At 43.7% G+C, this 26,548-nt stretch overlaps 1 protein-coding gene across 4 annotated transcripts in view; it reads right to left on the bottom strand.

Moving 5' to 3' along the window:
* naaladl2 (N-acetylated alpha-linked acidic dipeptidase like 2) overlaps positions 1-26,548 on the bottom strand; it is a 663,050-nt gene that overhangs the window by 394,312 nt on the left and 242,190 nt on the right. For all 4 annotated transcript variants that reach the window (XM_033031269.1, XM_033031267.1, XM_033031271.1 and 1 more), the window contains one exon: positions 11,573-12,107. In XM_033031269.1, coding sequence (XP_032887160.1) covers positions 11,573-12,099 — 527 coding nt within the window. In that variant the 5' untranslated portion in view covers positions 12,100-12,107. The remainder of the gene's footprint in view (positions 1-11,572; positions 12,108-26,548) is intronic.

Raw genomic sequence — 26,548 nt, 5'->3', positions numbered from 1 at the left:
GGCAGATTACTATCTAAATGGCATCAAGTTGGGAAAAGTGGAAGTACAACGGGATCTAGGGGTCCTTGTACATCAGTCTACCGGAAGTGGCGGCGCTGTTGAACAGCTGCAGTCTGTCTGTTTTTACTTTTTTTGTTGTTTTTTTCTGTCTTGTTTTAGTTAAATTTTTGTTTATTAGGTTATGTTGTGTGTGTGGGGGGGGGGGGTGAAACATGTTTTTCTGTCTCTTCGTTCGGGGGAATGCGACTCTTTTTGTCGTATCCCCCCTTCTCTGCCTCCGTCTGCGCTGAGGCCTAATGGCGGAGCTGGCGACCGACCTCGAGCTCCGAAAGCAGAGCCAGCCAGGACCTGAGTCCGGGGCCCAGCCGCGGGCCAGTGGATGACATCGTCGGGAGCTCGCAGGTTACAGGTTGGCGACCTGTTTTTAGGGAGCTCCCGCGGCAACAGCTTCATCCGCTGGACTGGAGGGCGGCATCTTCGGCAGCTTCGACCACCCCGGGCCGCGGAGCTTGAACCGGCCCGTTCGCGGAGCTCGGTTGAGCCGCGGGATTGACTTACCATCGCCCGGTGGGGTAACAACATCGGAAGCCTGGATTGCCTCAGCGCAGAGGGAGAATAAGGAGGGAAGAGACAGTGACTTTAAGACTTTTGCCTCCATCACAGTGAGGAGGTGCCTGGTGAACTCACTGTGGTGGATGTTAATTTGTGTTTATTGTGTGTTTTGTTATTTATTATTGTATGTATGACTGCAGGCAACGAAATTTTGTTCAGACCAAAAGGTCTGAATGACAAATAAAGGAATCGAATCGAATCTAATCGAATCGGATCGAATCGAATCGAATCGAAAGTAGTGGAGTCAGGGATAAGGGGAGAAAGCAGGAACGGGGTACTGATTGGGGATGATCAGCCATGATCACATTGAATGGCGGTGCTGGCTCGAAGGGCCGAATGGCCTACTCCTGCACATATTGTCTATTGTCTATAACACATTAATCCAAAATCAATACTAAATGTAATCCAGATTTCAAAGAACTACTGGACTAAGTGGGACCCATTGGATCCCTGTCACACTGGAGGCTTGGTCTTCCCAACGCAATATTCCACCACTAATCCATAGCCTCCAACTACACAGGTGCAGCTCATTTCCCCTCATCCCTAACACTCTCCCTCTCCTCTTCTTCTCCCCTCCCAATCCCTCCCTCACCTCTCTCCCTCTCCTTTCCCCTATCCTCAGTCACTCCCTCCATCCGTCCATAACTCCTCTCCCCTCCCTACCCCCCTCCTATCCCTCTAACCCCCACCTCCCCACTCCTCACCTCCCCCTAGCCCCCCCCATATCACTCCTCACCTCCCCCACTGCCCTCCTCTACCTCCATTCCCCACTCCCTGCCTCCCCCACACAACTCCTCCTCTACTCCCCCCTCCTCTCCGTCTATCCCCTTTCATCCCCTACTCTCCCTCCCCAGGATCACAAGTTTGCTGCTCCTCTCTGTTCTTGCATGCCGCGGAGGAGCGTCAGCAGTCGGCGCTGGTCCTCAGCTCGGCTCGGCCCGGAAAAAACAGCAGCTGCGGCCATGCCGGTTTGTGGGCGTGGGGGGGGGGGGGGAGTGTTCGGAGAAAAGACGGGGAAAGAGCCATGGGGAGAGTGGGGTAGCACGAGGGGGCAGGAGCCAGCGTTGAACGCTCTTCTCCACCAGGATCAGATTCACTGATTTCCGTTTGGCGACATCGCCGGGCCGGACCGCGCTGCTTCCGGTCCCTCCGAAAATTGGGTCCGGTTGGTGACCTCCGCCGGCCTCCCTCAGCTCCAGTAAAGATGCGATGGCGCAGGAAGGGGAGGACCGTCCCGGGGATTGACAGAAGAGACTAATCCGTGCGGCGCTGTCTGGCAGGAGAGATCGATCTGTGCATGCGCGGTTTTTACGATTTTTAAACATCGCTAACTTTTACAATATACCACCAATCGGAACAAAACGTATTGCACTCGTAGCGCAGGTGAACGGTGAGTGAGCTGGCGAAAAATCATAGCGCTATCGCATTCCGTTTTTGCGCAAATAGAAAAAACGCGCAAACCAGAAGAGCACAAGATCTTTTTTTTTTGTTTTGTACAGATTTCTTTAGAATCAATAATAACTAAATAATTATTTGTTAATAATATTAATAACTAAATAAATCACTAAATAAATTATGACTATTTAGTTATGTTATGACTTTATTTGCCTTAATTGTTAAAAAAAGATGCAAAGATCTCCGGATTAGCAATATCTTTCTAGTGACAGAATTGTACAAACATTCACCCCAGGATTCTTTAAATGTGTACATAAGAGAGAAAATATTTTCTCATCAACAGAATAATGAATTACCCTTCAACTGTAGCCTTGCATGAAGCTCCTTAATTAAATTTAATAAATGTACGTGGAACAAATTATTCACAAAATGAAAATAGAAAATTAGAAACCTTACTTTTTTACAGTATGTTTAAGAGGACACTAGACCAAGTGGGACCCGTTGGGTTCCTGTCACATAGGAGACCTTGCCCCCCCCCCCCCCCCAACGCAACCCGTTCCCCCGACGCAATATTGGACCACTCACCCATAGGCCCCGCTCCACTGACACAATTCACCTTCAGCATTTCTCCAAATATCCTTCATTATCTGTGAACTTTAAGGGCTTGTCCCACTTAGGCGACTTTTTAGGCGCGTGCAGGAGACTCTGCGCTCGCCACATGTTCGCTGGTGGTCTCTGGTGAGTCTCCTTCATGGTCGTGAGGAGTTCCCGCATTCTGGGAACTAGTCGCGGCCCCAGTATGGTCGCCGCAAATTTTTCAACATGTTGAAACATTTTCTGTGACCAGAAATTGGTCGCCACAGAGAAAATCGATAATCCTGTATTCGTAGGTGCAGTTGTAGTGGGGTCGCCATGTAGTTATGGGTAGTCGAGGAAGTCGTAGTTATTTTTAGTTAATCGCCTTTGCTGACCGGTCATTTTCATTGGCTTATCGAGGGGAAAAAAAGTAAGCACGCGTTTTCAGAACCAAGGATAACCGACCGGTAATGTTCAATGTCCGCCAAACTTCACAGCTGTGTATCTCTGGCTTATTAAAAGTTGTCTGGCTTCTTAAAAGTGTCTCCACTCCTTCTCCATCCTTCCCCCCCCCCCCTTCTTTTAAAGGACTTACCACTGTGCTAGCCGTCTTAACCTTCCTGTTCATCGCGGTGTGTGTCTGTATCACCTTGGCTTTGCACCGTGTGAATTTCAGACAGTGCTCCCTTGCTTTTCCGTGTGTGTGTGTGTGTGCGCGTGAGTGTGTGTGTGTGTGTGTGTGTGTGTGTGTGTGTGTGTGTGTGTGTGTGTGTGTGTGTGTGTGTGTGTGTGTGTGTGTGTGTGTTCCACTCTGACAATCGCTGTTCCAGTTCCCGGCTTTTCAAGCGACTGCCAGGAACTTGACATTCGCTGGGAGTCCGCTGAAAAATCACCTAAGTGGAACAAGCCCTTTATCAGATTACTAGACTAAGTGGGACCCATTGGGTCCCTGTCACACGGGAGGCCTGGTCCCCCAACGCAACCCGTTCCCCCAATGCAATATTCCACCACTCACCCATAGCCCCTAACTGCTCACGCGCGGCTCATTTCCCCTCATCAACCAGCACACCCTCTTCTTTCCCCTCTCCTCCTCCCCTCCCCAAATCTCTCCCTCACCTCTTCCTCCTTTTTTTCCCTACCCTCAGTCACTCCTCTCCCCTCCCTACCCCCCTCGTATCCCTCTATCCCCCATCTCCCCCACTCCTCACCTCCCCCTATCCCCCCCCCCCACTATCCCTCTATCTCCCCCACTGCCCTCCTCTCCCTCTATTCCACACTCCCTACCTCCCTCACTCCCCCCCTCTCCTTCCATTCCCCCTCCTCCCCCACTCTCCCTCCTCACCTTCCCCCCACGTTCCCCCCATCTCCCACAAGGTGCTTCAAATAAGCTTTCATTCAAGAGTCTACCACTGGAAAATTCTGTAATGCAATGAATCAAAGGCATTCCGTACTATTGTGCATTTAAGGCAATTAATTCAACATGTCTTTTAATGCAATGACTTTAATTTAGAAATAAATGTTGTATTTCAGTTTCTATCTGAATCATGTGTGGGCATTCCAACATTTATTTATGCTCCATGCTGTTTTATTTAAATATTTGCTGAAAACTATTTTTCTCCTGGTTTGTTTTGCGTAAAAACTCTTTAACTTGAGAGGCTGGATGGCCGATTTGCTGCGGGCCCTGGCACCAGAGATCCTTGAATTAACATCTAACTGTAGCTGATATTAGACAAGAGCAGAATTTTTCTACAGACTCAATAGATATTTCATGGCAACTTTCTTCGAGGTTAAAGGAGACCGTTGTTGCCTCGCCTAAGCTATGACCATTGGCACAGTTTACAATGACATTTTGATACAGATTAAAGATCAAAATAGTGTTCATTCCCTTCTTCTGATCCGAGGTCAGAATTAGATGTTCTCTCTTTGCAAAAACTTCAATTCAATTTTCACCTCCTCCAAAAGTGAACCAAGCATGACGGCAAGCAGCAAGACCTGGATAACATTCAGGCATATTACTGGTCAAATAAGTGACAATTATTATGTGTGCCATGCAAATGTCAGCTAATACAATAGATAAACCAGCTCGGGAGGCTGGGTATTCTGCAGACAGGAATTCACCTCCAGATACCTCAATGCTTTTCCATAGCCAATACACAGATATGACAGCACACTCTTTATTTTGATGAGTGCAGCCAGAACAAGATGCACTATTCAGGACAAAGTAGTTCACTTAAATGATATCTCACTCCCTACCATACATATTTACCCCCTCATTATTAACGTACATTGGCTTAAGTCTGGTTAACCTACAAAATATAATGCAATTACTCAGCAAGGCTATCCCAACAGCACCTCCAACAGCTACAAACCAACATGGAGGACAAGGGCACAGTTTGCATGGGAAGACCATTGCCCTGAGAATCTCTTATCAATGACATTATCATGACCAACCCAACCCCAATAACGCTGAGAGTTTCTTCATCAAACACGTTCAAAGTGGCAGCTCACGACCAACTTCTCAAGGGGGTTGAGGAAGGAACAATGGAAGATGGCCTTCCCCATGATGCAGACATTCCACAAATGAATAAATAAATAAAAACAATCTCAGCTTTTATTTCTTCCTTGGAACAAAATAGCCTCCAACAATTTGCCCATGCACCCTAGCTCCAAAATCGGACTAAATCTGCATATCCCTAACTGCTTAAACTTTTCCTGTTTGAAGACAGGAAGTTATCTGCTATTCTCCAGTAGTATTGGTGCTAATATATGCTATTTCACAGTAGTTTTACAACTGCAGAAAGGTCCTAAAATATACTTAAGTCTGGATCTCACTTGCACATCTGTTCTGTTTGGATAACTCATACAGAAGGAAAACTTCACAACGTAGATAAAAGTGCTGTAGAAACTCAGCGGGTGCAGCAGCATGTATGGAGCGAAGGAAATAGGCAACGTTTTGGGCCGAAACCCTTCTTCAGACTGATGTAGGGTGGGGGGGAGGGGGGGGGGAGAAGAAAGGAAAAAGGAAGAGGAGGAGCCCGAGGGCTGAAGGAGAGCTGAGAAGGGGAGGAGACAGCAAGGGCTACCGGAAATTGGCGAATTCAATGTTTATGCTGCTAGGGTGCAGACTGCCCAAACGGAATATGAGGTGCTGCTCCTCCAATTTCTGGTGGTGCTCACTCTGGCCATGGAGGACGCCCAGGATAGAGAGGTCGGATTCGGAATGGGAGGGAGAGTTGAAGTGCTGAGCCTCCAGGAGATCAGGTTGGTTAAGGCGGACCGGGCGGAGGTGTTCGGCAAAACGATCGTCAAGCCTACGCTTGGTCTCACCGATGTAGATCAGCTGACATCTAGAGCAGCGGATGCAATAGATGAGGTTGGACCTCTGTCGCACCTGGAACGACTGCTTGCGTCCTTTAATTTGTCCAACTTTAGATATATTAGAAATAATTTAACTATTGATTCAGCCAAACTATACTTTAATGCAATGATTGTGCCATACATGACCTACTGTATAACAACTTGGTCACTGGCATGTAAGTCCACACTAAAGCCTGTTGAAATTGCTTATAAACAAGCCCTAAAAACTCTTGACAAAAAGCCCAGAATGTACCATCACTGTAGCATCCTGAAGAAATTTGATCTGCTGAGCTGGGAAAACGTAATAAAATATTCGGACTCGATTTTGGTTTACAAAATCTTCCGTGGACTAGCCCCACCTCCGTTAAAGGACTTCATAAAGAAAAACACAAATAGGTCGACAAGAGTAGCCTCCAGGGGTGATTGTATAGTCCCGTTTAGGAAAAGTGTCTTTGGGCAGTCAGTATTTTCATATCGAGCGTCGCAGACCTGGAACGCGATACCATGCGTCATACGGGATCTGCCAACCCTTACCTCATTTACCAAACATCTAAAAACATGGTTACTGCAAAATCAAAATTGCAATCATAATCTACCTTAAAATTATCCTATGGTACTCTTTTATTGCTACTTTTTTACTTTATTGTTTGTTTTGTTTTGTTTTTGTCTTTTGTTTTTACCTTGTTTGGGATGTGTTTACCTAGTGTGAGACTAAAGATGGAAATTAGCTACTGGCTACAATCTTGCATGTTACATGCAAATGTTTATTAATATGCACTGTCCCTAATAAAATCAATTCAATTCAATTCAAGGGGGGAGGTACAGCGACAAGTGTAGCATCTCTTGCGGTTACAAGGGAAAGTGCCCGGGGAGGGGGTGGTGCGGGAGGGAAGGGAAGAATTGACCAGGGAGTTACGGAGGGAGCGGTCTTTGCGGAAAGCAGACAGGGGGGGAGATGGGAAGATGTGGCGAATGGTGGGGTCATGTTGGAGCTGGCGAAAATGACGGAGGACTATTTGTTGTATGTGACTGTTAGTGGGGTGAAAGGTGAGAACTAGGGGGACTCTGCCCTTGTTACGAGTGGGGGGATGGGGAGAGAGAGCAGTGTTACGGGGTATGGAAGAGACCCTGGTGAGAGCCTCATCTATAGTAGGAGAGGGGAATCCCCGTTCCCTGAAGAATGAGGACATTTCCGATGCCCTGGTGTGAAACACCTCATCCTGGGAGCAGATGCAGCGTAGACGGAGGAATTGGGAGTAGGGGATGGAGTCTTTACAGGGGGCAGGGTGGGAAGAAGAGTAGTCAAGATAGCCATGGGAGTCAGTGGGTTTATAGTGGATGTCGGTCAGAAGTCTATCACCTGCAATGGAGATAGTGAGGTTAAGAAATGGTAGGGAAGTGTTGGAAATGATCAAGGTGTATTTGAGTGCCGGATGGAAGTTGGTGGTGAAGTGGATGAAGTCAGTCAGTTGTGTGTGGGTGCAGGAGGTAGCACCAAAGCAATTATCAATGTAGCAGAGGTTGAGGTCGGGGATGGGGCCCTGGTACGTATTGAACAAGGATTGTTCAACGTACCCGACAAAGAGGCAGGCGTAGCTGGGGCCCATGCGTGTGCCCATAGCTACGCCTTGTGTTTGGAGGAAATGGGAGGAGTCAAACGTAAAGTTGTTGAGGGTGAGGACCAACTCCGCTAGGCGGAGGAGAGTGTCAGTGGCTGGGTATAGGTTGCTCCTCTGGTTGAGGAAGAACCGGAGGGCTTTGAGGCCATCCTGGTGGGGGATGGAGGTGTAGAGTGACTGGACGTCCATGGTGAAGATGAGGGGGTGAGGGCCTAGAGAGTGGAATGCGCGGAGGTGGCGGAGAGTGTCTGAGGTGTCTAGAACATAGGTGGGAAGGGATTTGACCAAGGGGGATAGTATGGAGTCAAGGTATGTGGAGATGAGTTCGGTGGGGCACGAACAAGCAGAGACAATGGGTCTGCCGGGAGAGCCGGGTTTGTGGATTTTGGGGAGAAGGTAAAAACGGGCCGTGCGGGGCTGGGGAACGATGAGGTTGGAAGCTTGGTCGGGCAGGGCGTGGGAATTGGTGAATTGAGGAATGTCCCAGCGACACTAGTCCCACTTGTCTGCACTTGGTCCATATTCCTCCAAGCTTGTCCTATCCATGTAGCTGTCTACGTTTCTTAAACGTTGGGATAGTCCCAGCCTCAACTACCTCCTCTGGCAGCTTGTTCCATACACCCACCACCCTCGAGCCCTCCGCTGACGGGATCATCTGCCCGTACTGATGGTACGCCCGTACCTCCAGACTCAGAAACAGCTTTATTCCAAGAGCTATAGCGGCTCTGAACTGGCCCTGCTGAGTGCCCCCCACCCCCCCTGGACTGTCTCCCTCGGATCGTCACGACACACAGCTTATTTATTTATTTTACTTTTCTTTTTCATCGGTTGGAGCTGCATACTAAATCTCGTTGCACTGACGTGCAATGACAATAAAAGATATTATTATTATTATTATTATTATCTTGACTCCCGTAGCTGACAGTGGACCCTCCGTGTCGAGGCGATCTGCTCCTGCATCGATGTCAGCTCCCCCGCACTGGACAATCGAACCTTGCGTCGGGGCTGGTCGAACCTTCCGCGACATTGGAGCTCCCAACATCCACGGCCTCTCCCGAGACTGCGAGCTCCCGATGTAAAGGCCACAGGCCGAGGTCGGAGCAATCCCATGCAAGGGATCGACTTCAATGTAAGTCCACGCCCCGCGGTGGGGCCCAAGGTCAGTCCGAGGAGGCCTCCAGCTCCATCGATGGTAGGCTGCAGAGCGACCGGAGATTGCGATCCGAAAATTAATCGCATCTCCGGCAAGATAGGAAACTGAAAAATAAGTTTCCCCCTCCCCCTCCCCCCACATCAAACAAACCAGAGAACATTTACACCAGCTTATAACACACATTAAAAATGTAAAAAAAGACAAAAAGAAAAAAAGACGAAAAATAGACTGTTGGCGGGGCTGCCAATCATTCGGCGTCCCTGGTTAAACTGATAGATGTGAACAACAGTATTCTTTGCAGATCAGTATCCAGGATCATTGTTATCCAACATCATCTAGGGATGTTATAATACAATTGCAGCATCTCGAAATGGTACAAAACTATCAGGTGTCATTTGAAACTGTAAACAACTTCAGGTGGATGCAATCCGATTAGCAGTCAGAGCCTGGTGACTTCAGATCTTTTACATGACAAGAAGTAAAATTTATGAGGGGATGAAGCCATCAATTTATGACAACATATTATAAAGTACATTACAGCAGAAGTGCACTGGGGATTCGCAAATACAAAATAAGGTGGAATAAGCTAGGTATTGTAAACACATGAATTAAGCACGAGCATGAAAAGATTACATAGATCAATGGATGTGCTGCAGATAGATTATTCTGCCCAGATTGAGTGCTTTCTTTTTGGAAGAATAAATGGAGGGACCTAAAGAACTTCACTGTAGTAACGAGGATGAAAAATAAACAAAACCTTATTTCTGTCATTAGAAAAAGAAACTGAGGTTCAGAACATGTGTTCCGAAAGGATATATACAGCAAAGTCTTTACATTGAGGATGATGAATGCCTCGAACATGCTGCCAGGGTTGGTGATTGGGGCAAATACAATAGTGGCATTTAAGAGACTATTAGATAGGCACATGGATATGCTGAGAATGGAGGGGTATAGATCATGTGTAGACAGATGAGAATAATTTATCTTGACATCATGTTCAGCACAGATACTGAATGCCAAAGGGCTTGTTCTTGTGTTGAGCTGTTCTATGTTCTATGATAACTCCTAATTGATATTAGAAATTATGAGAAGGCACATTTTTTTAAATAGTCCACGACTGGATGTTATGCCTTTGAAATTACTATCAACTGTTTCAGGGCAAGGTGACAGACTTCAAAAAAGTGCTGGAGAAACAGCGGGTCAGGCAGCACCTCTGGAGAACATTGATTGGTGATGTTTCAGGTTGGGACCCTTCTTCAGATTGATTGTTGTGGGGGAGAAGGGGGGGGGGGGGGAGGAAGAGAACAAGGAGGGGGAAGACAAAGTCTGGTGAGTGATGTGTAGATACAGGCGAGGAGGGTCTTTGATAAGCAGATGGTTGGACAAAGGCAGGAGATGAACAGACACAAGGTGGGAGACAAGGATAGAAGTGTAAATTGTGAAGTCAGATAACTTTAGAGTAGCAAAATGGCTGAACTGCTTCCTTTGTGTAATCAAATTCTATGCTTCAACCTTCGGAACTGTAACTACACCACTACTTTGCAGCCATACAAAGAGTATTTAAAAAATCTAGAATCCATGCATAATATTTTAGGCTTCTACTCTAAAGTCTTTCAAATATCACAAGCATTGTATGAAGTCAAGTGTATTGTTGCTTTAGACCAATGGATCCTCATATTGCTTTGGCACATTCAGACAATAGTGGGCAAATATCAGCAACTGTTAATATAGCAGACATGCATTTACATTTTCGTTTTAATGCTAATCTTTTATTACATTAATAAATACATTAATAAATGCCAACTTTCCATCAGAGTTGCTCTGCCATGATATATTGTCACATCTTCAGGAAAAGACAAGAACAAATCCATGTGCAACTCACTCCTCTGGGCCTTACAACAGCATTACCATCATCAAATTCCTGCCATTGACATCCTGGTTGCAGTAGGGAGTAATCAATAATTAATTAAAGTTAGGGCATTGGTTGCCAATGTGTAGGTAATTGCTAAACACCAATAATTTCAGGGCTAAATAAGGAGATGAAAACTCAATGCACCTCTAGAGAGTGGTGAATCTGCAACATATTCATTGAACTCACCAAAACAAATGACAGAACAGTAATGGCCCCTTATATCCAAGCCCACTACCATGGTTGATGTTGTTTGTGTACTTTATACGAGATATACGAGATCATACCTGCTAGATGTGCATCATTGAGGAATATAAGAGCAACAAGGTCATGGCAATAGCATAATCTTCAAGCTTTTTTCCGTTAAACACAAACATGGATATATAATGCCATTCCTTTATTACTGCATGGTTAAAATCCTCCAACCATTCCCAAAGGTAAACTTACATCTGCTTTCAGGGCAATTATGAAATGTGCAATAAATCCAAGTTGTCAGTAACACCTACTTCCCAAGATCACATACATAAAACCTGTTTAAAAATGAGAAGAAAATTTCATGGTCACTTCTCGTCACAGGCATGAATTAATCATGCAGCTCAAGTGTTTCTCACCATGAATTTACTGGGAACCTGCAAATGAAATGGTGACATAGTAGCTCTTGCTCTGGTCTGAAAATTATTGGTGCAATCTTTATTTATAATTCCAAATGTTATAATGTAATGCTAAATGCATTTCTGAATTAAATGTAGTACGTTTAAATGTCATTTCTTAATCTTAAAAAAACCTTCAGTTTTAATCTCGAGCACAACTTGCAAATATAAGGAAAATAATAATTCATCAATGACTCTGCTATTCTTGGAAAATGTTCAGAGAAATATGGCTACTTTTTCTTGTCTTTACGTTGGCTTCAAGGTTATCATGCCTAATATTTTGCATCACAATTACACTCACCTAGAAAAGTTTCTGATACTGTCACCCTCGATTGCCTGAAGGACATCCTGAAAGATTTTGCTGTCATCAGGTGCAGCAGCTGAGGATGCAGGTGGTGTTGGTGTTGTTACATTGTTTTCCAATACATTTTTTGAGGTGCCTTTCCGCCCATAGTAACCTATTAGAAGACCACTAATAAATATAATAATCCCTGCAGCAAAGAGTTTTGCCTTTGTTGGAAAGTTGCTCTGCTGATTTTTTGGTGCTGCTCTTGCTTGTGCCACGTAATCACACTCTTCTTCCAGACGTTCAAATCTCCCCCGTGGTGATGCTGAAGGTTGTACAAATTCCATATCAAGATCAGTATTTCCAGTCGAGTTCCCCAAATGGTGTTGCCTAGAATCATCTGGCTCAAAGCCTTCAAATTCATGTTCTTCCAACTCCTTTTCCATGTCCCATTCTAATTCCAGAGCAGTGACTGGAAGTTCTTCAGTATCCAGATCCTGACTATGTACTGGAAATCTCTGACCTACTTTCCGATAAGCCATTTCTCCACCTGCATTCAAAAGATTAAAATTGAAATTATTATGACATTTTTTTAAACAACATCAAATGAAGCTTTAGACATTAATTATAGTGTGACGGCACAGCATGTGGCATATATGTCTGATTTGTCATCTATTTGACATACACATCTGTACTTAGAATATATAAATATAATTCATTCCAACAAAATAGCATGTTAGCAAAGTAGCATCAACTACTCTCTCACTAAACCTTGCAAATAAGGTTGTCATGACACAGACTTTAATAATATTTTGCCACAATTCAGTCAAAATTATACTTTCAGGTTTCAAACTAAAACATGTTATAGAGCCCATTATAAAGAACAGTTTCACAATTACTCTTCTTTTTGATTCACATCGGGCTCTCAGGTGACTTGCTTGTGTTCCAGTTCTGAGAAATAGAATCCACCAATGTGTGAATTCCTTTTTAGGTGGGATGATCAATGTGCATGAGCAACTATGCAGATTTGACAAAGGGAGGACTTCATCTACTAGCTCAGTTCCTTGACCGCCCATCTCTTACAGCATCCCCCTCCCAATTTCCTCCCTCTTTCCAAACCTCTGCAAACATTCCACTGACCAATTCCTTCAGTCTCCCTACTTCCTTTGTGTCAAATCCTCCTCAGAATCCACTCCCATTCCCTCCCACCATCCACACTCTCCTTGAATCCTTCGTCTTCACTTAACCCCCTCCTGTCCCTCTCGATTTACCTGCTTCACCCTCACCACTGTTGCCTCTCCTTGCCTCTCCCACTCATTAGATGCCAACTGCTTGCTCGCTCCAAGAGTTAGATGTTCATTCACCATAATGTTTTGACCCATTTCAGGCTATTTCATCTGTATGAATCCCTCATAGCTTGATGCTCCTCGACTAATTCTGCCCTCAATTTCCTCTGTTCTAAAAGAATCAAACTCTGCTTATCTAATCGTTCTGATAGTTACACATTTCCAGTCTTGGTAACTTCCTTTGAAAATTCTCTGCATCTTCACCTGAACAGTACACAGTGTCCAAGCTGTGGACCATCTACAAGTTTCAGCAGAAATTCTCTGCTTTTATAATTTATGCCTCAGCTTAGAGAGGAAACCACATCAAACTTCATCTTAACAACACGATTCATCTGTTCTGCTCTCCTTAATGATTTGTTGGACCAAATTGAAATAGAATCTCCAGAAATCAACCACAATTGTGAACAAGATGCAATAAGCACACTGTGCAATTTAAGACTATGGTCATTTGAAAATTTGAGACAATTTGAAATCAAAATAATGTTCAGTGGCATCATGCCAGCCAGTCAGAAGATTACATGTTAAAAAGTAAAACATCAAATAGTTCATAATCTTCGTACACCTTTTTGTATTTCTAGTTCAACTTATAGGTTGATAAGGCAGAAAGGACCATAAAGCTTTAAAAAGACCTTCCTATGAAGCCAAGTGAAGTATCATTTCCAATGTTGCAGTTGTACACTCTTGATAGGTTGTTCAAAACAAAAACAGCCAAGAAGAACATTCACGTTCTGCTGCTTCTGCAACACTCTGTAACAAACATTTCTTGTTTTCTTATGATCAGAAAAAGTCTTGCACAAATCCTTTTCGGTGCACTAGATTTCAGCTTTACTTGGTGTTACAATTAGTTAGCCAGTACAAGCAAATCAAAAGCTGTCATAGTGTTAATTAGTTCATCTGGATGTCACAGGCGAGTGCAGCATTTATAGCCTGTTGAGAAGAAGTTGGTAACCATTCCAAAGGAAATTTGAAATGTCAACCACAATGCTATCACATGACAGGCCAGACCAAGATGGGATGACAGGCTTCCTTTCCTGAACAACATTATTGAAATGAGTAGTCTACGTAGACCAGAAACAGACCTTTGGCCCACCAGGTTTGCAATGACCGTCAAGTGCCTACTTACACTACTCTCATTTTATTCTCCCATCACTTAACTTACATAGGACATTTTATTTACCAACCTGCATGGCTTTAGAATATGGGAGGAAACCAGAACACACAGAGGAAACCCAGATGGGCATGGGGAGAATGTGTGCACTCCACACAAACTGTGCCAGAGTTCAGGATTGAGCCCAGATTTCACCAACTATAAGGTAACAACTCCATTAGCTGCATTACTATGTTCTGGGCACATTGGTGTGAACTGCGCTATGGGAGCTGGGAAAGAGAACTGAAGTAATGAAATACCACTGGGTTAAGAAGTTAACATCAGCAATCCACTGCGATAGATTATTTCAAAATCTATTTGAATCTCTAATACTATTCTTACCTATCCCTTCTTAAATGTGACTCAAGATCCTCAGCAATATGATTCATTTATAATTTGCCTCTAAATACCCAATCAAGTTCAGCAGTAATGAGGGTTTGGGGAGGGGAATAAAAGCTGGCCCTGCATAGCTTGAGTCCATTCTGTACTTGACCATAAAGGGCCTGCCCCACTAGCATGCGATAGCAAATGTGGTCGCTTGAGGTGTACGGCCTCGTGGGGCCGGTCCCACTTCGATCGGCGGAGGCGTATGGAGTTGTGCGGGGCTGGTTCCAACATCGCACGGGGCTCCAATAATCTTGCACAGTCCGAAAATCCCGCGCGACAACGGCCTGTCGGCCCGCAGCCACATTGAGGCCGAACGCAGCGCCTCGACAGGCGTACACAGCGTCTCGACGTCGTACGCAGCGTCTTGACGTCCTACGCCTAGCGCGTGGCGTTGCGCGATGACGTCACCGCCCGGCGTGCCATTGCGTGATGACGTCACCGCCCGACGCCGTACGACGTCCAAATTCAGTCGGCCCGCCTCCTGCCCAGCTGATTGGTGAGTATGATGTCGGGACGGGCCCCACACAACTCCAGACGCCTCCGCTGTTCAAATGTGGCCCGGCCCCGCGAGACCGTACGCTTCAAGCCACCACGTTTGGTCGCACTAGACGCATGCAATCGCATGCTGGTGGGACAGGCCCTTAAGGTTTACCCTTTTTTTGTTGCCGTGACTTCTCTATATTTATTTACTTCTCCGTCCTAACGCACCTAAACATAAGCTTACTCTGACATCTATGCTTGTACATCTCAGTGGGTTTTTTTGTCCTGGCTTTTCATCCTTACGTTCCTTAATTGCTTTTGATTCATTTTCACATCTCTTCACTTGGGATCATCTTTCTCCCAGTTCTGTAAGTTTCACCTATTCTCCATACAGTAAGCATGTAGGTACAGCAAGCAGTGAAGAAAGCTAATGGTATGTGGCCTTCATAACAAGAGGAGTTGAGTATAGGAGCAAAGAGGTCCTTCTGCATTTGTACAGGGCCCTGGTGAGACCACACCTGGATTATTGTGTGCAGTTTTGGTCTCCTAATTTGAGGAAGGATATTCTTGCTATTGAGGGAGTACAGCGTAGGTTCACGAGGTTAATTCCCAGGATGGCGAGACTGTCATATGATGAAAGAATGGAGCGACTGGGCTTGTATTCACAGGAATTTAGGATTATAGAAATATATAAAATTATTAAGGGATTGGATAGGCTAGATGCAGGAAACATGTTCCCGATGTTGGGGGAGTCCAGAACCAGGGGCCACAGTTTAAGAATAAGGGGTAGGCCATTTAGAACTGAGATGAGGAAAAACTTTTTCTCATCTCAGTTGTGAATTTGTCTCAGAAGGCAGTTGAGGCCGATTCACTGGATGCATTCAAGAAAGAGTTAGATAGAGCTCTTGGGGCTAGCAGAAACAAGGGGTATGGGGAGAAGGCAGGAACGGGGTACTGATCGTGGATGATCAGCCATGATCACATTGAATGGCCAACATATGCACCTATTGTCCATGTATCTATGTCCCCTGCCATTTCTATCAGTTCTCCTAAGAACAAGCACCAGATGGTGCTTACTTCAAATTTAATGTAGCCATATTTCCCAGGACTGAAGACTTGGGATAACAGGCCAGGTTTTTATTCAAATTTGGGTTCAGCAAAGTTCCCTGAGGAACTGAATTAAAAAAAATAAAAAAACCCAAGAATGCACCATGGGATGAAAAATAAAAGAGAGTTAATAATAAAATACGGTCAAGAGATAAATAGGAAAGATGACAAGATATTTTATTTATATTTTGAATATGGATTACATTATTTTGTGATTATGGAATATAAAACCACCAAGTTATCGGTTCAAGAACCGGATAATTGTGGGAAAGAAGCTGATCCTGAATCTGGTGGTGTGTGATTTCAGGTTTCTGGACCTTCAGCCCATGGTAGCAGCGAGACGAGGGCATGGACCAGATGATGGGGATCATTGATGATAGATGCCAACTTCTTGAGGCAGCATGGGCTAGATCCATCACTCTCTGCTGCCTCTTACACTCCTGTGTGTGGAATTATCATTTTGCAACCTCTCAGAATATTTTCTGTATTGCACCTGTAGAGGTTTGTGAAAGTATTCGAAATATGCTAAATCTCTAGAAACTTCCAAGAAAGTAGATGTGCTGACATTGCTTCTTTGTGATTACGTCTATGTGCTGAGCACTGGACAGGCAATCTAAAATGTTAACACCCAGAAATATGAAGATACTATCTCTCTCCACCACCAACCCACCAATGAAAATTGGCACTTGGTCTACTAATCTCCCCTTTCTGAAGCCAACAATCAGTTCCTTAGGTTTGTTGACATCAAACAAGACGTTGTTGTGGCTACACTTAACCAGGTGTCCTTTCTCTCTTATTCACTTGACTCATCGCCGCCCATGATTTGGCCGACAATGGTGCTGACATCAGCGAATTTACAGATGGCATTGGAGCTGTGTACACAGTCGTGGGTGTAAAGAGAGTAGAGCACGTGGTATTGAGGTGCACCTGTGTAGATGGTCAGTGAGTTAAAGTAGACACTGATTGAGGTCTACCGATGGGAAGTCAAGCATCCATTTGTAAAGGGAGATAAAGAAGCTCAGGTCTTGAAGATCAGTGAGGATTTTAGAGGGGATGATAGTGTTGAATGGTATACAGCAGCCTGACATATCTATTTTATTATCCAGATTGAACAGAGCAGATTGGCGAGCCAATGAGATAGCATCTGCTCTTGACCTGTTGTGGCGAGAGGCAAATTAAAGTAGTTCTAGGTAATTTCTTAGTCCGTAGTTCTAAAGTGCTAATGTTTGTGGTACCTCAATTCTTGACCTTTCCCAGTGCAAGCTGTGTAGTAGTTTGCTGAGTGTTCACGATTGGAGTGAATCAATTATCTAATCTGCTGTGGCTGATCACTTGCTCATTCAAGGCCACGTGCTGAAAATGTATTCAGTACATGTTCAACAATGATGGACAGTTTACATTCCAGACCAAATTGACACAGCCTATATCATTTGTAATTCTCATGGTAAAACCTGTCATGGAGCATCACTTGCAAATGCTTTCCAACTATGTTTGCTACATGTCCTGCCAACCAATTCTCTGCAAATTCCAAACAAATTATTCTTCTTAAATACCATTTGTATGTAGCATGCACTAAATCTTAAGACTAAGGAAGACTAGACCATATAATATCAAAGTTCATTTTACTGGCTTGACTGTGCTATTTCAGTTTTGCAATATTTGATCTTGGTGTCACGTTTAGAGGAATTCCTTATCTCCATAGATGCTGCCTCATCCGCTGAGTTACTCCAGCATTTTGTGTCTACCTTCGATTTTACCAGCATCTGCAGTTCTTTCCTAAATGATCGTTTCCAATCTGTTTTGTTTACTTCTTCATGTGATTCAAACCAATTTCTCCAGTGCAAGAGTGCAGGCCACTAATCTTTAGTCCAATGGTTTCATATTGCTACCATGTCATTTGTTTTACTGACAAATCGGGTTATATGAATAGAGACTTTAGAAATGTTCATATAGGAAAGGCTCTTAGCCTGCCAGCTTTTATATTGGAAAATAGTGTGTGCACATGCTACGATGGCTTTCATCAACTGGCATCATAATGCATCAACAGAAAAATTGCAGTAGAAGGGCCTTTGAGAATGCTTCACCACGACACACTATTATACCATATTCCAATTTCTCTCCCTATAACCTTTGATGTCTTTTACATTGATAAATCCCATTCCTTCCCAAACGTAATCAATAACTTGACCTCTGCAGCCTTCCGTGGCAGGAAATTCAGCAGGTCCTCCAGACTGGGAGTTTTCAATGAAAAATCCTTGTCGCCTGTTCTCAAAACGTCTTGTAATTTACCATTTACCTTGTTAGCTGCTAACTGTACCTGAACATTTGCTTTCAGTGACAGATACGCAAAGATGCTGAGATCTCATTATACATCAACAATTCTCAATCTATCATAACAAATAACGGCGAAAGATGTGCAGGTTTGTAGGTTAATTAGCATGTATAAATTATCTCTAATGTGTAGGATAGGACTAATGTACGAATGATCGTTGGTTAGAAAGGACTCAATGGGCCGAAGGCCCTGTTTCCATGCTGTATTTCTAAACTAAACTAAACTCAAGGAACTGCGGATACTGGAATTTTGTGTAAAACGCTAAGTGCGGGAGGAACTCAGAGGTTTAGGCAGCATCTATGGAGGTAATGGACAGACCTCAAGAAACTGCAGATGGTGGAATTTAAATAATAAGCAGCCTTTCAATGTAATTTCTTACAATGCAGTTGTGACGTATTTAGAAAAAAATAACATAGAACTCTTTGGAATTTGAGGGCTGGGAATTATATATTTTTTATTGATATTCCATTGCCACATAGAATGGAAGGAACAATGGTATCTATCTCTTAAATAGTTATAGAAAAATACAATGAAAACAAAAAAAAATCCATAGTGTTTCAAGGTAAACCTGGCCTTCCCTTAAGGAAAGAAAAGCAACCGCACACCAAATCTCCTTTGTATGCGCCATTTTGTTGCACAGAATGTGTGCTGCCTTAAAAGATAAAACGGAATCCTGCATTCCTGAACACAAACACCGCATGAATATCATCACAAGAGCTTGCCTTGTTTGTTTTAAATATTCATCTCCTGGCATTCAATTTATATGCAAAAGATAAACAAAACATATCTAAACACTACTCCATAGCTTTCAGGATAATCATTTATAATTCAAGAATAAATCTTTCCAACATTTCCTCTCTTCCCACAAATGGTCCAGACAACTGGCATATTCGCCCCAGGAAACTGCACATGGTTAATTCAGTGACTAAGAATCAATATTAACCCTTCTGGATTCATGTTACCCACACAACATGATAAGTAAATAATGCAAAACTCGATACTTCCACTGAAACTCTATTCCAATCCAAGGCATGTTGATATAGGTATCTAATCTATTAACGATACAGTTACACATTACATTTTGAACGTGAAACGTTTAGATTGTATACCAAAACAGAATACCAACAGCATAACCAAGCTGATCTAATGTGTAGGAAGGAACTGAAGATTTGTAGTTTGTAGTGGATTGTAGTTTGTCGTGGGTTTGTAGTTGATGTCGGTCAGTAGTCTGTTGCCTGCGATGGAGATGGTGAGATCTAGAAACAGTAAGGAGATGTCGGAAATGGTCCAGGTGAAATTGAGAGGCAGATGGAAATTAGTGGTGAACACTACTGACCGACATCTACTACAAACCCACTGACTCCCATAGCTATCTGGATTGCACTTCTTCCCACCCTGCAGGTGTTCCAGACCATGTCCTAATTTTCTAGGGAACGGGGGTTTCCCATCTTCTATTATAGATGAGGCTCTCACCAGGATCTCCTCTATATCCTGCAGCTCCGCTCTTACTCCCCATCCCCTACTTGTAACAAGGACAGTCCCCCTTGTCCTCGCCTTCCACCCCATCAGCCGTCGCATACAACATATAATCCTCCAACATTTTTGCAGCCTCCAATGGGATCCCACCTCCTCCCATCTTCCCATCTCCTCCCCTTTCTGCTTTCCGCAGAGGCCGTTCCCTCCATAACTCCCTGGTCAATTAGTCCCTACTCGGGTACTTTCCCTTGCAACCACAGGAAATGTTACACTTATCGCTTTACCTCCCCCCTCGACTCCATCCAGGGGCCACAGTTTAAGAATAAGGGGTAAGCCATTTAGAACGAAGATGAGGAAACCCTTTTTCACACAGAGAGTTGTGAGTCTGTGGAATTATCTGCCTCAGAGGGCGATGGAGGCAGGTTCTCTGGATGCTTTCAAGAGAGAGCTAGATAGGGCTCTTAAAGATAGCGGAGTCAGGGGATATGGGGCGAAGGCAGGAACGGGGTACTGATTGGGGATGATCAGCCATGATCACATTGAATGGCGGTGCTGGCTTGAAGGGGCGAATGGCCTCCTCCTGCACCTATTGTCTATTGTCTATTGATATCTACTCACGTTCGTTAAAATGTCCAGATCTTCAGATAAGAAGTGCCATTGTCGATAAACCTCGAAGCAATCTCTGGCCGAGATCTATTATCCTCAGTTCCTCGGCTGAAACCAGTTTTCTGGCCAAAACCTCAATCGAGATCTTAGCCAAATCTTCTGTCTCACTCTCTGGGACTGGGTTTCAGAGGTAACCTTTGACTTAATGTAGCGGCTGATTTTTATATCGTTCAAGAGATTACTCCCTCTAGCCACTAAGTGGACTACATGATTAAGGAGAATGTCGTAATACGCATGTGAGCTCTCCGTCAGAGACCTTCAGAGCTTCTTCACAGATAAATCTTCATAGCATAGTCTTTTGATTCATAGATTCTTTATTGTTGATGTATAACAATAAGGTACATCCAACCTTCTTCCGACTCGTACACTATAATCTTCATCGAACTCCAGCATATCGCTTTAAAGGTAAGAAAACTCCTCGTGTCTCCGTTACGCTTCGCATGGTCTAAAGGGTATGCCTTCCTCATGCAAGTGCAAAACTAAACTAAAACCTAAGCTTCTGCGCCAGAAACCTAGCTCCAAACACGCCCTAAAATACATCATAAATCCCACCCACATAATAACGGGCAGTCTAAAATTTAAAGACACATGCCATAATTAATGACACACAAAACAAGCAAAATGGCCACTACACTGTCAACATTAATGCACAGGCCAATGCCACTGAGTTGTGTAGGTTTTCTCTTCCGAAAAAAAGCAACTATAAAGGCATAAGACTAGAAACCATGGCAACAATTGCCTTACAGAAAAAATAAAGAATGGTGGCCAAATGACAGAGATGCTTGATATGGGAGCCGACCGAAGATTCAAAAGGACCAACCAAGATCAAGCTACTTAAATGCCACAGAATATGGAAAGGTGAAACCAAACGACAGAGAGATGCTTGAATAATGAACCGGCCAAAGGTCTGAGGCTCCATTGATTTCAGTAGAGGGTTTGACCATGGTTACATTTTTTTAAAAAAGGTAATTTTGCTGTAGATTAAGTTTTTTAGTTTTTTAAAGTACTTTTAACTAAATTTATTTTTTAATGAAGAAAAATCATTTGTTTTAGTCCGAATGTTTTATTTTACAAAGTCTCTGATGTTTAGTTTATTCTTGACATATGTACCGAGGCACAGTGAAAAGCCTCCAGTGAAATCATGCCATAAGGTCATAAGTGATAGGAGCAGAATTAGGCCATTCGTCCCATCAAGTCTACTCTGCCATTCACTCATGGCTGATCTATCTCTCCCTCCTAACCCCGTTCTCCTGCCTTCTCCCCATAACCCCTGACCTGTACTAATCAAGAATTTGGCTATCTCTGCCTTAAATATATCCACTGACGACCTCCACAGCCTTCTGTGGCAAAGAATTCCACAGATTCACCACCCTCTGACAAGAGATTCTTCCTCATCTCCCTGCCTGCTCCCCATAACCCTTGACACCCGTACTAATCAAGAATCTATCGGTCTCTGCCTTAAATATACCCATTGAAGGAACCCATCAAGGAAATCTCTTGAAATTGTGCATGCAACTCAAAACTTTTCACAGTACCTCCCCGTCTATCCATTCCCTCCTCAGATGCTGCCTGGCCCACTGAGTTTCTCCGGTACTGTGTGTTTTGCTCAAGGTTCCAGGGTTCACGTATCAACAATGAACCTAAACCTGAACCTAAAAGGATGATTGCAATCTGGCCCTAAAATATCTCAAAATTGATACTTGATTTTGGCCTAATTGTATTAATGTAAAGTAATATCTGATTTGATTAGATAGCATGAAAACAACACGTGTTATGCGTGTTAATAATAAACCTAAACCTAAGATATATAGATATAGACTTCCTCAGAATTCTCAACAAGATCTCTTTCCTGGAGAACATTTCAGACCACATTTTCATATTTCTACATGTAATAATGAACATCATTGTACATATTTTGCTCAGTGGTGCATGGTAAGAAAGTGGGAGATTATCACAAAATAAGATCACTTTCTTCTTCTAAATTAGATGACTATTGGTGAAGTATCTTAAAAATATATTTTTGTTATGAGGTCTGGAAGAGCAGCCTTGAAGGGCTAAAAACTCCTATGTTTTTTCATGTTTTTATATCTTAAACAGCCAGAAGTCATCTTCCACATTAGTACCAACAACAAGAATATAAAAGGAACCGACCCGAAACATCACCTATTCATGCCCTCCAGAGATGCTGCCTGACCTGCTGAGTTACTCCAGCACTTTGTGTTCTACAAAGGATATAAAAGAGTTGACGTCCTGCAGACAGATATGGAAGATTTAGCAAGGAGATTAAGGATTAAGGTCTCAAAGGTTTTCATTTTTGATTTACTTCTGCTGCCATGTGCCGGTGAGTACAGAAACAGAACAGTGCAGATCCATGCATTGGCTGGAGAGCTGGCAAATGAAAACTAGGTTCTTGGAGCGTTTTGAACTATACTGGGAAAGCTTGGACTCTGCAGACTAGGTAAATTGGAAGTCAACAAGGCTGCAAACAATATCCTCACAGATATGCTACTGTTGAAAAGGGGTTAAGGTAGCATGGCATGAGGATGCAAAGCCGTATAAACATCTATATGGGAGAGAAAGCAGGACTAGAAATGGAAGGCAGAAAAGTAATTAAAACAGAGCAGAGAAATTGGGCAAATAATAAAGTTATGTCATAAGGTCACAACTAGCTAGCCAAAGAGACAGAAATTGCGGCGACTCAAATGAACATGAGGGAGTTATATACCATCACAAGGAAATTGTCCGGGACATATCTGCACAGTAATAAACCAATTACAGACAAGAACAGACAACTGCTTTCAACCCAGGAGGCGCAGCTCAACAGATGGGTAGAACATTTCGAAGAAGTCCTAAAGAGGCCACCACCAGCAGTACAGACACACATTCCCAAAGCCAAGATACCACTACAAATTAAGTGTGACAGGCCAACAAAATCAGAAATACAGGCTGCAATCAAGCAACAGAAAACTGGCAAGGTTGCTGGCCCTGACAATATTCCACCTGAAGCCCTGAAAGTAGATATAGACTCATCAACAGACAAGCTCTATGGCTTCATTGGGAGAATTTGGGAAGAGGAAAAGACACCCACAGAATGGGCAGAGGGATACATCGTGAAACTGCCAAAAAAAGGTGACCTAAGAAAATGTGACAACTACCGAGGGATCACCCTACTTTCTGTACCCAGTAAAATTCTCAACCGGGTCATACTCAACCGTCTTCAGGAAGCTGTAGACAAGAGGCTACTGGACCAGCAAGCAGGATTCAGGAAGGATCGCTCATGCACAGACCACATAGCAACATTACACATCATCATTGAGCACTCTATTGAATGGAACACGTCCCTGCACATCAACTTCATCGACTTTGAGAAAGCGTTTAACAGCTTAGACAGAACAACACTATGGCGCCTAATGGACCACTATGGAATTCCCACCAAGATCATAAACTTAATCAAGAACTCGTATGATGGAACCTCATGCAAAGTTATGCATGCAGGCCAGCTCTCTCAGAGCTTTAGTCAGGATGGGCGTCAAGCACGGATGTCTATTGTCACCATTCCTGTTCCTCCTGGCAATTGAATGGATCATGATGGAAACAACGGAAGGGAAAATAAATGGAATTCAGTGGACAATGTGGGAGCAGCAAGATGATCTTGACTTTGCAGATGACATAGCTGTCCTTTCACACACACAGATACAAATGCAGGAGAAGACAGACAGACTCTCACAAGCTGCAACAAAACCCAATACAGCAAAGACACAGGTGATGAGGATCCACTCCAAAACCAGCAACCCTATCCTTATGCACAGCACTGCTCTAGAGGAGGTAGAAACATTCACATACCTAGGCAGTGTTGTGGACATCACCGGAGGGGCAGAGGCAGACAGAAAATGTACAAAAAAAGTAAAACAAGTAGAATCAATAAGGCTAAGGTGGTGTTTAACATGCTCAGGAAGATCTGGAACTCGAAACACGTGTCAATCAACAAACAATACGCATATTTAACTCAAATGTGAAACAGGTGATGCTGTATGGATCAGAGACATGGAAAACAACAAAACACACTACAAACAGGCTGCAAACATTCATTAACACCTGCCTTAGGAGAATACTTAACATTTGGTGGAGAGACAAAGTAAGGAATGTGGACCTGTGGAAAAGTACAAGCCAGGAGCCCATTGACTTACAAATTCAAAGGAGAAAATGGAGTTGGATTGGACACCCTCAGGAAACCTGCCACAAACATCACCCGGCAAGCCCTGAAATGGCCAAACCAGAAGTGGGGGCCGCGAGGAGGTTGAGTGAGTGACAAGAAGTTTGTTTGAAGTCCGCGGGAGGTTCGCGCGTGACGTATGGCGTCGAGACGGTGCGTACGGCGTCGAGATGGCTGCGGGCCGGCAGGCCGTTGCCGCGCGGAATTTTTGAACACGGTCAGTTTTTCGGAGCCCCGCGCGATGTCGGGACCAGCACCACACAACTCCATGCGGCTCCGGCGATCGAAGTGGGACCGGCCCCGTGAGGCCGTACAGCTCTAGCGACCACGTTACGTCGCGCTTGCCGCATGGAGTCGCATGCTCGTGTGACAGGCCCTTTAGGTCGCGCTTGCCGCATGGAGTCGCATGCTCGTGGGACAGGCCCTTTACTGTTCAGGGTTTTCATATATGAAAGCGGTGGCAATATATTGGTTAAAGAAACAATTACAGCTGTGAAAAGGGATGATGTGTTTGGAGGATCAGCAAATGAGGCTGCTAGGGATTGAACTAAAGAACAAAAACGGAATGATCACATAGCTCAGAGTGTATTATAGGCCTGCGAGCAATTGGAATGAGAATGAAAAAAAAGAGCTGTAACAGTGCAAGATTTCAACTGTCCCAATATTAACAAATCAATTCAGAGGACAGAAAACTGTTAAAAACAAAATGACATTCATGGGAATGCTTTTTAGCCAGTATGCTGGAAGCCCAACAAGAGAGATGCAATTCTGTATTTAATTTTAAAGAATAAAAACACATAGATGGAAGGTGCTTTTGAGATAATGATGATGGTTCTGTCAGATTCAGCATAAATGTTGTGATTGACAAAATAGTGGAAGAAGTTGAAATTTAAAAACTTACTCAGCAGGTCATGTAGAGTAAAATACAGTGATAACATTTTTAGTTCATAACCTCTCATAGAAACTGGGTAAGAATGTTATTAACTGTGCCCCATTCTTTTGTTTCTATAATAAACACAGTTCCACCTGGTGAAGAGGTGCTGAGGATGCAAAAATATATATCATCCAAAGACAATTATGATATATATGTGGAGAAGATGGAGCTGATGGTGAGAATACAGAATAAGTAATAGGACAGAGTTTAATGAATTCAGTGTTTCTAATAGAAGATAGACACAAAATGCTGGTGTATCTCAGTAGGACAGGCAGCATCTCTGGAGAGAAGGTATGGGTGACGTTTTGGGTCTAGACCCCTTAAGAAGGGTCTCGACCCAAAACGTCACCCATTCCTTCTCTCCATAAATGCTGCCTGCCCTGCTGAGTTACTCCAGCATTTTGTGTCTATCTTCAGTTTAAACCAGCATCTGCAGTCCCTTCCTACACATCAACGTTTCGAATGTTTAGATAGAGATTGTCAGTTGACTAAGAGTGGAAAGAGTTGGATAACAAAACTGTGTCTTTATGCTATGGTTTGTTAGATCATGTCAAAGACTCTATGTGGTTCATGGTCATATTCATAATGGATGCCACTGATGATTTTAGTTAAGACCATTATGGTGCTGTGTCATCATTCTGATTGGAGAAAATCAGTTAGAATAATGGTGACGGTTCACGGGATGGCCCTGGATTGGTCGTATAACAATGCATTCAAGGACTTGAGGGGGTAAAAACGAATAGTAAAATCTTGGGTGTTTGAGGAATGGGATGGGATTAGAATGATGACTTTTAAAGAGATGGGGATAGCAAAACAAGAGAATAAAGTTGGCAAGTCTGGGACTGGAAAAGCAATTTAGTGAGAATGGATTAAGCCAAATCTCATGGGCAAATGGAGTGTACA

This window comes from Amblyraja radiata, chromosome 13 (assembly GCF_010909765.2).
Source record: "Amblyraja radiata isolate CabotCenter1 chromosome 13, sAmbRad1.1.pri, whole genome shotgun sequence".
In the NCBI taxonomy this organism is placed as follows: Eukaryota; Metazoa; Chordata; class Chondrichthyes; order Rajiformes; family Rajidae; genus Amblyraja; species Amblyraja radiata.
This window is presented reverse-complemented; position numbering and strand designations above follow the sequence as displayed.